Below are 12,959 nucleotides of genomic sequence, written 5' to 3'. Positions count from 1 at the left end.
ACATTTGTTAACGTATTATTTTTTTAATGAGAGTGTATCATATACTTGTATTTCATTTGGCATTTAATTTTCATGGTTGTCCAAAAATGTGTTTTTCATACGTTAATGAAATATATGAAAAAGGTATGTTGTAATTGTATAGGTGAATAATACAGTTATCGCCTATTACAATTTAATCACCTTAAGGTGGTACATGTAGTAATAATGACTTCTTCTTGTAGAAAAATCTCCTTTTTTTTTCTTTTAATACAATAAATTAATTTAACAATGCATATTGTTTAAGTTAAAAAAATCAATGACATTGTTAAACTATCGTATGATGTTCCGAATGCCTCCATATATTGACATTTCACATATGTGTATTTAAAAATAATGAATATTAAACAAAATAATACGATATACGTCTGCAATTTTAAAAATTTCCGTTGCGTTTTTGCGGTACAATTTTTTTTCAGAAAGAAGCTACCAATTTATAACAGAACATTTTTTATATTGTAGTTTTGAGTCATTGTTCATCTTTGAAAAAAAAAAAACCTCTTTTATTGCATTCCTGTATCTTTATTTGGAGCTGATCAAGTCATAAAAATGATATTAACAAATAAAAACATAAAATTCAAATTATATACATTCTAACACTATTATTAACATAAAATTTGTCAACGTAGTCAAGTGATATTGTATAGTTAAAAATAATAATACCGAAATACCATTTAAGACCGGGACCGGAATGTCAAAACAACAAAATGGGAAGTTGACAATGTAAAAATCAAAGAAGTCACAATTGTCGTTGAGTTTTTGTAAACGTTCTTTCATTTGTAATATGTAGCATCATTACTAAGAAAGATTAGATGGAGTTTATAAAAAATCCAAATTTGTGTAGGAAAATAAGAGGGATGATATATCTTATTTGTAAACATCTTTGCTATGAAAATGTTAGTTTTCGTAGTAAAATAAAAATATCAAATCTTTTGTAACCATAACTTGTACCCATCGCTTATAATGACGGTTTGTAAATGTATTGTTTTTACATTAATATGTTAAAATTTTCAGACCAATTTGTGCATAAAACAGTCAAAATTGAAAGTGTAGTTCCAACAAGGAAAAGTTAGATGTAAATTGATTCAACAACATTGTTTTGCTCTCTTGGAAGTGGGATAAATTCAATTGAACAGAAAAGTAAATAATTTGGCCACATATGCACTGACCATAAGCACAAAGGCTTAATTTGGAACAGGGTTATGTTGCTACAAGATTGAAGTCATCACCAGAGAAGTTTTATGGTCGTCATCATGAACTCATGGATAGCTACGGTGTATCCATCTGCGCCATGAAAACTAAATTGTTCAAAGTGTCATAGTTTTCCTTTCCTCTTTCGTTTACCCCGGACATGACTTTTTATGTACAGCTCGGCGGGTGTTTCTAGAAAAGCAGAGGACGCGTACCCTATCGATGCACCTGGTCCATGCTCCCAGTTTTTAGTGGAGTCCGAGTTGCTCATTTGCTTTTGTTACTTTGTAAGTATGATTTTAGTTACTTTATGTTCCTTGTTGTGTATGTCTGTTTTCCACGTCTGGTCTTTGTCCCTGGAATACATTCTTTTGATTACCGCTATGACCTTGGTTCACTTGTTTACTCTTTGATTACTGCTATAACCTTGGTGCCCTTGATTACTCTTTGATTACCGTTATAACCTTGGTGCCCTTGATTACTCTTTGATTTCCGCTATAACCTTGGTGCCCTTGATTACTCTTTGACATAAAATGTACTACATAAGAATATAGTAGATGCGCTTGAAGACAAACAAATTGAAAGACATGATATTTCCCTATACCTTCCACTTTGGAAATTATGATTTAAACAGATAAATTACATTCAAAAGAATTTATAAAATATGTTGAAAATTTATATAAAGCAATACAGCCAAATGAGCGAACTGCCAAATTATAAGCCTTGATTCTCGAATATATCTGGTTGCATACCATAGTTTTAAATATATACAAATCTTCATCATTACACTGTAAGATTTATTTGCTTGTTACAAAAGTTTTGTCTTTGTCTTGGGGACCTTGCTACAAGTAATTGTCTAGCCTATGTAATTAAAACTCCCAACTGCTTATGATGTTGCCTATGTTATGAATTATATGTAAGCTTAGGAAGATATGGCTTTTTTTATGCTAAATTGTGAAGGTACGTTATGTTTTGCATGTGTTTGGCCGGAGTGTTGTAAATTTGTGCTTTTATTGTAAATTGAACAAGCTTTACCTTTGCTCAGTGGATCAAAGTATTCAAATGAATGTCCAAATTTTTATTTACTTAAAAAAAAACAGTAGAAAAAGAAAACAAACATCTTGTATTTTAAGAAGTATTCACAATTCTAAACAAGACATCACTATGAACCTAGACATCTAGTGTTGTTTGATTATATTTGTTCTGTTACAAAAGTACGAAATTCTATTAACTGTTTCATATTACCAATAACTTATAAATGAACTAGATATGGAACATACCAAGGAACTGTAAGAGTGATACGATATCGAACATTGCGATCAGTCCAATAACAAAACATACGAAAGCGAGTCCTGCATACCCGATGGTTTGTGACGACTTCCGGTAATCTGGGGCTGATGTTCTCTTCCTGATCTGCGATGATAATTTTGTTTTATTTACTTTAAGCTCCTTTTGAAGCTTCAGAAGTACAGGTTGTAACGCCTGTACTAACTCACTATAAGTTAGATTTTTATATTGATCTAGTTGTGTGGATTTTGTCTCTTCCTTTCCGTCGCATCTGTATTGGCAATTACAATCACTTTCAACTAAACGAGAGAAAAATAAAAAAACACGTGGGAATGTTTTGTTGTCAAGTTAGGGGTTAGAGGAGAAAAAAGAATGAAGGAAGACTATTTTGTCTTCTATAGACCGAGGAAACGAGTTGCATTATCGACCTTAATAGAAAGCAACATATTTTGAAAATGTTTTTTTATTCCTGTTTATTATTGAACAATCAGTAAAATCACACTTGGATTTCAATTCCAATTAAGTATAGGATTGTTATTACTAACTAAAACTAGAATCAGAAGTTCAAATATTTCAGTACAATGTATTGTCTTAAAAAACGAATTTCATTTCTGTTCATTTTTCTTTCTCAGATTTTAAACCATGCGAATTTACAGATGTTCCTCCGATTAATTTGATTCATGCTTCAGATCTTATATCAAGTCAGGATCTTTATATTTTGTTTTTTTTTTAAATGTCTTCGAATTCAGTTTATTGTTTGTTTCATTTTCCTTTGATTTGTTTTATGAGTATGTTTTCAATTGAAAACATCCGGATCTTTTATTCTTTTATCTTTTCGTTTTTGATTAATTTCTCGTAATTGTAGAACATAAGTGACGACCAAGAAAACGCAATGAGGATTTGTTGCTGCGAACAGCAGTAACATTAGATACTGTCTATAAATAGAAACATAAATCTCGTTACCTTTTTTTATTAGAAAAATAAAACAGGTGGTAAATAATATGTTGGTTGGTGATTTTAAAAAGAGTGGGTTATTTGCTGAAGCTGTGTATTTTCTGTATGGAGATAACCATAGCAGATAAGGATTTTAATCTTGTCCAATACACAATATAACGGTCAGGAAAAATGACATAGACCTATGGTTGTTTATCATATCATGTTTTTATCTATTTCTAGTTATGGAATGGATAACATCAATAAAATGATATATTTTACCTTTGTAAACACAACAATATGGAAAGCACCATCCGATAATCAATTGAAAATTGATACAATGGCAACAGTTTCCAATTTCTGTCGAAAAGGATGAAATAAACATTTATTTGTTTGTAAATCAGTCCCTCATCGCATTTATTTACTTGATCCATACCTACAATTACAGAGATGTTATATGCGTACGTCGTCCTATGTCCAGTGGTTGCATTCAAATGGCACTCGTAAATTCCTGCATCGCTCTTCTGTATCGACTCAATAAACAAACTTGAGTGAGTTAAATTTCCACCAGTAATATAATCCGGAAATTCTGTCGCATTTTTGCCATTTAACAGGGCTTTCCAAAACACGTCAACTACATCAACTGGCAACATATTGTCATTGGGGCAGAAAAGTGTTAGATTTTCACCACTTAGAACTTTCACATTTAATCTTTCCGTTTGATCTAAAGTAAATAATAATAATAAAAAAAAAAAACAAAACAAAACAAAACAAAACAAAACAAAAAGAAAAACAAAACAAAACAAAACATCAATCAAACATTGTCAAATTATTATAATTATCTAACAAACGCCATCTTCATTTTCACACAATTCAGATTTCTATCGAAATATATGACATTTAATGTTCCTATAACTAAGTTTGTGTTTAAATGTGCTGACAATAAACTATATCGTAATCTCTTAAAACATTGATTTGTTTTACTTTATTCCAATTAAAAATGCAAACTATATACATTTCTAATTATTTACTTTTCTTTCCATAAGATTTTTGTTCATTATTAAATTCTGCACTTTTACTCGCATAATTTTACGGCTTAATAATTTCAAGCATTTATTTTGCAGTTCAACATTCTGCATCTCAAGTTTTGTTTTTATAATATATTAAAATGCAACGAGTCACAGATTCACTAAACGAGTAAAGAAACAGCGTCAATGGCATTTATGTCTAAATGTTCGAAATCTCCTGATCTAAATAGCCTAATTCGTTTGGTTAAGACTCGAATACTCTTGAACGCAAATACATTATAAAAACACAATATAAACTAGACAGATTTATCATGTACAAGCATAATAGAATATAATATCACAGGAATTGAGGCCAAACAAGGGAATAATGTATTGTTTACTGTGTCAATAGAGTGTACATCATATGGGATATCTTTTTTTAAGAATCAAATAAGTTGACGTTTTTCTACAGGCAATACATTTACAGAGTTTGTATTATGCTATTGAGTAGGCAATATTCAAAAACCTTTTAAACAAGTTGTCGTAAATTGGGATTTTGGAAATGACCACAAGTCAACAGAAAGTACCTTAAAATCAAATACATAAAAAATCACATTATATGCAATATACCACGGAATTATAACGTTAGAATGTGTGACATTGACATTCACAAACTTGTTAGTTTTATTTTTTCTTTGGATTAGGAGTGCTGCTGTTGGATTTTCCTATACAATGTCGGCAAGTTACATAACAAATTCATAAATCGCTTTAACTACAAATTAGAAAAACGTACAGATATATAAGATGAGAATTTCGATAACTCGAATCATGAACATTTTTAGTTCAACCTAATGAACAAGAAGCATATGCTGATCAAAGAAAACTCCATGTCGAAAATACAATTTTTAGATTGGTGACATGGAACAAACAAAAAGTAATATAGGTTGATCAGTAGAATATGAGGTAACAATTGACTTTTCATCCGACCGACTTAAATTCATTACTGATAAGACAAAACATTGTATTAAAATGGAAAAAATGCAATTTTAATCCACACCCCCCGACACACACAGATGATTTTGAAACAATTACGAAAGATTCACTTACTTGCTCGTTTTTCACATACAAAGTGTTTTTCGGAATTACAATTCCAGTCGTTCCATTTAAATCCGTTTCTATTCCAAATTTCTAAACAATCCTGATTCCCACCACTGTCATTTGGTTGACCACTATCCCAATCATTTAGTGTTATGTTTGTTCTTGTAATTGACCACACAAAAACCCCCTCTTGAACTGAATCAGTTCCACCCAGCCAAACGTCTACATTTCACATTCATGGAAGTAAATACAATTGCAACTTTATTTCATTGTAAATTTCTTAATCCTTCACTACAAGTTTGGTTGTATAAAATGATTTAGTATCCCTAAACAGTTCAAAATGTATCAAAAGTTTTCATACAGTATGTAAAGCGACTAACATGTACGAACAAAGTAAATAGGGTATATAGGACAGACAGCACTTTATGTATATCGAAAAATAAAATAAAAGTAAAGCAAGACTGAAACTTAAAAAATGGCACTAAGAAGACCTTTTAGGTCATGAATATTCAAACAATATATGTTATCAAGATATTCAGAGTGTATGTATTTTTCAAAATCCTTTTAAGCAGTATTCGACCAATAAAGAGCAAGGTTCTCTTTACTTGAGCTTATATTACATTAAACTATCTTGACTAACTTACTTGTGTTGACAGAAGATAAAACTGAGTTTGGAAAATCGAATTCACATTTCTTATTTACATAAACTCACTTTCACCCTTTTCGGAGGCAAGTTGAGCCACGAATTTTATAGCGCTTTCTGTGTTAGGTTCAGCAAGTTTTCCATTAATTTGTTTGCAGGAATTCTTAAACATGTCAAATGAATGAATAAAATATTAAACATTTAAAACCACAATTGCACTTTCTTCTTCTCACTAATTGATTATTGCAGTCACCATGCGTACACCAGTAATATCAACACCTTTTGTAATAAATGTGGTGTTCAAATATCGTAGTCAAATATATTTGATGGTCACTCTCTTTTAATGCCTTGTATTCGATTTCTACACATTATGTGTGTAAGAATCTTCTTCACTACCAATTATCGAAGATTGTTTGCTTATTTTTAATATATTGGCCTGTATTGTGTCTAACAAGTGAAAGTGTCACCCATTTCGTAAATTTTACAGTTTAATCGTATCACGTCAGACTAAAATCAATATTCGATAATGATATTTTGAAGAAATTTTAAAACTGACATATATGTAATCACATTCCAAAACATTTAATCTTCTATTCAGATGCGTAATAAATCATCCCTACACAATATGAAAATTAGTAATAAATCTTCTCTACACAATATGAAAACTAGTAATTGCTTTTAAAAGTAAAAACGAAAAGCGTGATTTTTGTGATACAAAAACTAAAAAGTCATAAGAACAAATACAAAACGGAGGAAACGAATGAAAATTAACACCCTTAAACCAAAGAAATGTCTATTATTTGTTAAATTACCTTTGCTTCTTCCCAGATTAATGGTTGATTCATGATCTTATAACATGAAGCAACACTGAAATTCCATTCTTGTTCACATTCCAGCTTATGTGTAACATTTAAAAAAACTCCGCCTTAAAATGCAAAACAAAAAGACAGAATATAAATAAAAAGACAACGCATTATCACTGGCTTAAACAATTTTTTAAATGTTAATATAAATGCATAGCAGTTTCAAATCCTAAACTTATACTAAAGGTTTCTTAGGTAGTCTGTTGGTGTTCAATTCAACTAACGTTGTTTTTCTACAAAAATGGTAATTGGTTGTTAGTGTTTCTTCTTAATTCTTATAAAGCATGATAATAAAATCAAAACTAAACAGAAAAATGAAATACTTGTAATCATTTCTATCTACTTCTTGTAGATTTGTCACTCTCCACCTTATCCACAGTGAAAATAAGAACATTGGAAATATAACCATTGTTATGTCGTATTATTCTAAAATCCGACTGTGGTTCAAAGCATATATATCAATTGATTAAAAATTAAAGTGAAGAATGAACACAACCTAAAAAACGAAAACCAAAACAGATACCATAATAAATCACAACAATAGCAAAATCACATACACAAATACACACACCAGAAACTACTAAACCAAAAGAACATATTGGAATGTCATAAAAAAATAATTCCTTGGCAAATTGGATAATTGCAGTTGTAAAAAGGGGTAAGGCAATAGCTTTGAAAAAACGAAAATTACTTCATTGAATAGTTGAGAAATTAGGAGAAGGCTGGGCATTGTGCAAAGGTTTAACAATTTAGGACATAGCAGATGGACTCAAATGTATGACATGGAAAATGAACTTCAATAGATGACATATCAAATGTACTTCAAACTAGAACATAGATGATAAATTTCAATGTAAATACATTAGATGACACTCAATGTAGAACATAGAGGATGAACTTCAATGTAGAACATAGAGGATGAACTTCAATGTAGAACATGGTAGGGTTGATGAAATTCAATGTAGCATACAACAGATGAACTTTAAAAAATGATCTTGTGGTTTAGTAGCAATCGTAAAAGTATCTATTCAATAATAAATTTAATTGTGTTTTTAAAGAAACAAAGTTTCTTGATTTTCGTGGGTAGGTTTATGCTTTTGATTTTCGTGGGTAGAGTCATGCTTTTGTAAAAAAAGTAAACTACCCTAATTTCACTAATATTAAGTTACTTGTATATGTTGTCATTTACCTTTAGTTTTTTGCTGTTACGTAAGTATTCTGGCTTGCCTTTAGTCGCATAAACAACTGAAAAGTAATAAGATGTAACCCCCTTATCTTACTTACCTTCAGCTCTGTATAAGAAGAAACACACAATCAAGAAACGCATAATTCTCCTCGAACAAGCGTTTGGAATAACGTAACCAGAACCATTAAAATGTAAAAATATTTTTAGGTTTGATTACATAAATGTGATGCTGTTGCTTAAGAGTATTGCAATAATCAGCGAGTTGTTCCGTGTAATATATATGATAAATAACTTATTCTAAAAACATATTGAAGAATTTTCTTTGAACTTAAAGCATGTCAAATGCCATTATATTTAAACAATGAAATTTTAGTCTAATTATTGCTTATTTTCATAATTTATATAACAACATGACATAGCTACGCAATCTTATGGAAACCTTTTTGCACACTTAAAAGATTTTAAAATTTTAAAAAAAAAATCAACTTAACCTGTTTGATTAATATGAATTGCAATTTACATGCTACACACTGTTTTATTAAAAAGTAAATATAACTGAAATTAGCAATAACGATGTATAAAATTGCATTACTTATTTCAATTGTTAACTTTGCTTCCTTCTCTACAGATAATTAAAGAATATAGGACAAAGATTGTAGACTTCAACAATATTTTGTCAGTGTTCTTTTCATATGTATATTATAAACACTTTTGAAAAAGAGGTCGGAACACCAATATATGTAAAAGCAAAAATAAATAATATTTCAATACCCTAACCAAATGATATATATATAAATAATGATTCACGCATTGCTACAACTTAAAACTTAAAGAAAAGGTTATAAGTAGAATTAATAATAGATATGTTACAGCTGACCTGTCTAGATGAAGGGAGTACAGCCAGGATGGATTTTTGGCATTAACATTGATGCTCTCATAGGGTCTGGAACTGGCATGTCAGTTAACAGGCAGTACTCATTAGTTTGTACATTTGTATAATTTTTATTCAGTTTCATTATTTCTGTTTTAACAAGGCATTTTTGAACTGATTTTTAGGTGTGTTTAATTGCGTAATATTTTTCATATTGGCCAGATTTGAAAGGGGATTAGTTTGTATTGCGCAAAAGTACTTTAACCCCGCCCCATTTTTTTCGCCTGTCCCAAGTCATAAATTTCTTACTTCTGTATGTCTTGTTTGTTTTCACATTTTGTTTTTTTATACTTGAGTATAAAGCAACAACTCTGTCGCTTTACCTGTGCATAATAATGCTTTGGGGCGCGCTACAGTCTACCCTGTCGTCACAATAAAAAAATATAAGTCTAAAGGATTGTACAACGATACCGATAAAGATGTTAATACACTATAATAAAATATATAATGAGCAAAATTTTCAGTCAACAAATGAACTTCTTCATTGACTTAAATAAACTGAGTGTGATTGAAAGTAAATGGTTTGTGAACACAACTCACTACGTAATCAGGTGAATACCTGTGACGTATAAAATTCTATCGACAGTTAACAAATATCTTGAACATTGTGTTATAGACACACGTTGTGTGTTGATCTTGAATACTGAACTATAAAACTAAAATTATTTACAAACACTGTTTTAAGAAACTATACAAAATAGGAAGAACTCAATGTTTTTTGTTAATTCCATGTGGGTGTATAACATGGAGTTCTTTTATCCAAAATCCATCCCGCTTCACTCTCTGTAGATCGCTCCAGATCGTGTTTTGTTCCACGATGAAGATGTTCATGTTGTTGAAATCATCGAGGCAGTGGTTAGGTAATCTGAAGTGTTGACTCACTGGGAGTAAAGGCTTTTTTGTTAGGTCGCTCCTGTGTCCGTTCAAGCGCTTGTGAAAAGGCTGTTTAGATTCACCAACATATTGAAGGCCACAGATGGGACAGTGGAGCAAATATATTACATTAGCACTCCTGCAGTGCAAGTTGCAAAATATTTTGTAGCGTTTCCCCGTGACTATGCTGGTGAATGGTGACGAATGGTGCATTTGGTTGCAACATTTACACTCTCGCCTGGAGTCAAGTTGAGGCTTAGATATTTCAACCCTCACAAGCAGACTACGGAAACTGTCTGGCTGTCTGAAAGCAATCATAGGTGGTTCGGGAAAGACTTTGAATAATGTTGAATTTCTGTCGACAGAGGCCCAGTACTCACGAATGTTATTGTGACTGTTTTTAAGGCAGAGTGGTATGTTAGAACACAAGGGGTTCCTGAACATTTTTTCTTTGCCCTGTACTGTAACAGACTACTTCTTGGGATATTGTGATTTTTTGGCACCCTTCTTTGATGGTCTTGTATCTATATCCCTTTCTTAAATTGTTCTGCAGTTGACCTAGACGTTTTTTGTAAGGATTTTCATTTGAACAAATGCGTCCTAGCCTAAGAGCTTGACTAAAATGTATACTCTTAATCAGGTGAGATGGATGACAGCTCTTAGGCATAAATTATTGATGTGTGTCAGTTGGTTTTGAGTATAGGTCCGTGGAGATCTCTCCCCCCGATAAGGTGCTGGAGGTATCGAGGAATGAGATGTTAGTAGCAGATTTTTCGTTGGATGTTGAACTTAATTGAAAGATGTTGATTGTTGGCACTAGCGATAAAATTGTTTAGTTCTTCTTCGTCATGTGCCCACTTCATATCCACGTCGTCAATAAACCTATACCAGGACAAAGGTTTTTCTATAGAGGATTCAAGTAGTTCTTTTTCAAATTTTTCCATGAAAATGTTGGCATAAGACGGAGCCATTTTGGTACCCATAGCTGTGCTATTTACTTGTAAGTAATGGTCTCCATTAAAAGTAAAATTGTTCTTTTTTAAAACCGTTGTGAGCAAAGTGAAGGCAGTAAGTAGGTGGAACTTTGACCTCCCTAGAGTCCCATTCTTCTCTACAAGCTTCTATACCATCAGAGTAAGGAATGTTGGTATAGACAGATGTCACGTCCATAGTGACCAGAGTGGTGTTTGGTGGAAGGGGAATCAGAACCTGCATCTTCTGTAAGTTATCAGTCGTACTTTTTATAAATGATGAAAGTTTTTCAACATGTGGGCGTAGATGAAAGTCCACGAATTCCGAAATTTTCTCTGTTGGATGGCCGTTAGCAGAGACTATAGGTCTACCTGGGTTGTTGACTTTATGAATTTTGGGGAGTAGGTAGAATCGACCAGGTTTAGGATTTTCAGGTTTGAGATATTCAAGAGTTTTAATTTCAATGTGGTTATTTTCGTACATTTTGTTTAACTCAGTTTTTAATTCGCTCGCAAAGGATTGAGTGGGGTTTGTTGTTAATTTGATATAAAAATGGTCGTCTTTAAGTTGACGCTCGGCCTCATTAATGTAGGCGGATTTGTCCATGATCACTACAGCGCTGCCTTTGTCTGCAGGTTTTATTATATTGTCATTGGTACTTAGACCTTGAAGTGCAGCACGTTCCCCTGTTGTTAAACCCTCGTGACTCTCTATGTTGAGCATACATTTCTTATCAAGTCAGATTTTACATTATCAATAAATGATTCCAAAGTTAAATTTTTGCTCTTTTCAGCGACCCACTCACTTTTCTTTATAAACCGATAGTTGTTTTCATCTTCTGAATCACTCTTATTTTTACCCTCTTGAGCCAAAGTACTCTTTGATCCTCAAACTTCTGGCGATGTTGTCAAGTTCCTCGATCAGGATGATTTCATTTACAGGGCGGACCTGGAACTGGGCAGAAATTGAGACCCTTAGCTAATAATGATGTTTCATCTTCAGTTAGGTTGTGTGATGAAAGATTAATGACAGTGTTTGTTTAAAATGTCTGTTGCATCTTTTTGCGTTGTCTCTGTCGAGAGAAATCCAAAGTCTTTCCCAAACCACCTATGATTGCTTTCAGACAGCCATGCAGTTTGCATAGTCTGCCTGTGAGGGCTGAACTATCTAAGCCCAACATGACTCCAGGCGAGAGTCGTTCCAGTGGTGACAAAAAGTGTTGCAAAATGTTGCAACCAAATGCACCACTCGTCATCATTCAACAGCAGAGTCACGGGGAAACGCTACAAAATATTTTGCAACTTGCACTGCAGGAGTGCTTATGTAATATATTTGCTCCACTGTCCCATCTGTGGCCTTCAATATGTTGGTGAATCTAAACAGCCTTTTCACAAGCGCTTGAACGGACACAGGAGCGACCTAACAAAAAAGCCTTTACTCCCAGTGAGTCAACACTTCAGATTACCTAACCACTGCCTCGATGATTTCCACAAAATGAAAATCTTCATCGTGGAACAAAACACGATCTGGAGCGATCTACAGAGAGTGAAGCGGGATGGATTTTGGATAAAAGAACTCCATGTTTTACACCCACACGGAATTAACAAAAACATTGAGTTCTTCCTATTTTGTATAGTTTCTTATAACAGTGTTTGTAAATATTTTTAGTTTTATAGTTCAGTATTCAAGATCAACACACAACGTGTGTCTATAACACAATGTTCAAGATCTTTGTTAACTGTCGATAGAATTTTATACGTCACAGGTATTCACCTGATTAGGTAGTGAGTTGTGTTTACAGAAGATTTACTTTCATACACACTCAGTTTATTTAAGTCAATGAAGGTCATTTGTTGACTGAAAATTTTGCTCATTATATATTTTATTATAGTGTATTAACATGGCGTAAAAGTAGTTTTTGACCAATAAGAAAGCAGAA

The 12,959-nt window shown here is 32.3% G+C and overlaps 2 protein-coding genes across 4 annotated transcripts; both read right to left on the bottom strand.

Annotated features, from left to right (window-relative positions):
- Positions 1-2,290: 2,290 nt before the first annotated feature.
- Positions 2,291-9,687, bottom strand: LOC148606973 (uncharacterized). 3 transcript variants are annotated; one of them, XM_088545948.1, is made up of 7 exons: positions 9,122-9,687; positions 8,248-8,303; positions 7,008-7,120; positions 6,265-6,358; positions 5,562-5,774; positions 3,884-4,171; positions 2,291-2,813 (listed from the first exon to the last, which is right to left on the bottom strand). In XM_088545948.1, exons 3-7 carry the CDS (start codon positions 7,038-7,040, stop codon positions 2,491-2,493), a joined length of 951 nt encoding a protein of 316 aa, XP_088402074.1. In that variant the 5' UTR covers positions 7,041-7,120; positions 8,248-8,303; positions 9,122-9,687; the 3' UTR covers positions 2,291-2,490. The 3 variants fall into 3 exon arrangements, with proteins under 3 accessions (XP_088402074.1, XP_088402073.1, XP_088402072.1); XM_088545947.1 differs by having other exon boundaries at positions 8,248-9,687; XM_088545946.1 differs by having other exon boundaries at positions 7,008-9,687.
- A 1,378-nt stretch (positions 9,688-11,065) lies between these two features.
- LOC148606972 (uncharacterized) lies at positions 11,066-11,743 on the bottom strand. Its single transcript, XM_088546300.1, has one exon. It carries the CDS (start codon positions 11,741-11,743, stop codon positions 11,066-11,068), a length of 678 nt encoding a protein of 225 aa, XP_088402426.1.
- Positions 11,744-12,959: the final 1,216 nt, after the last annotated feature.

Source organism: Perna viridis, chromosome 9 (assembly GCF_037379345.1).
Source record: "Perna viridis isolate PV_CMFRI_1.1 ecotype Kerala chromosome 9, ASM3737934v1, whole genome shotgun sequence".
In the NCBI taxonomy this organism is placed as follows: Eukaryota; Metazoa; Mollusca; class Bivalvia; order Mytilida; family Mytilidae; genus Perna; species Perna viridis.
This window is presented reverse-complemented; position numbering and strand designations above follow the sequence as displayed.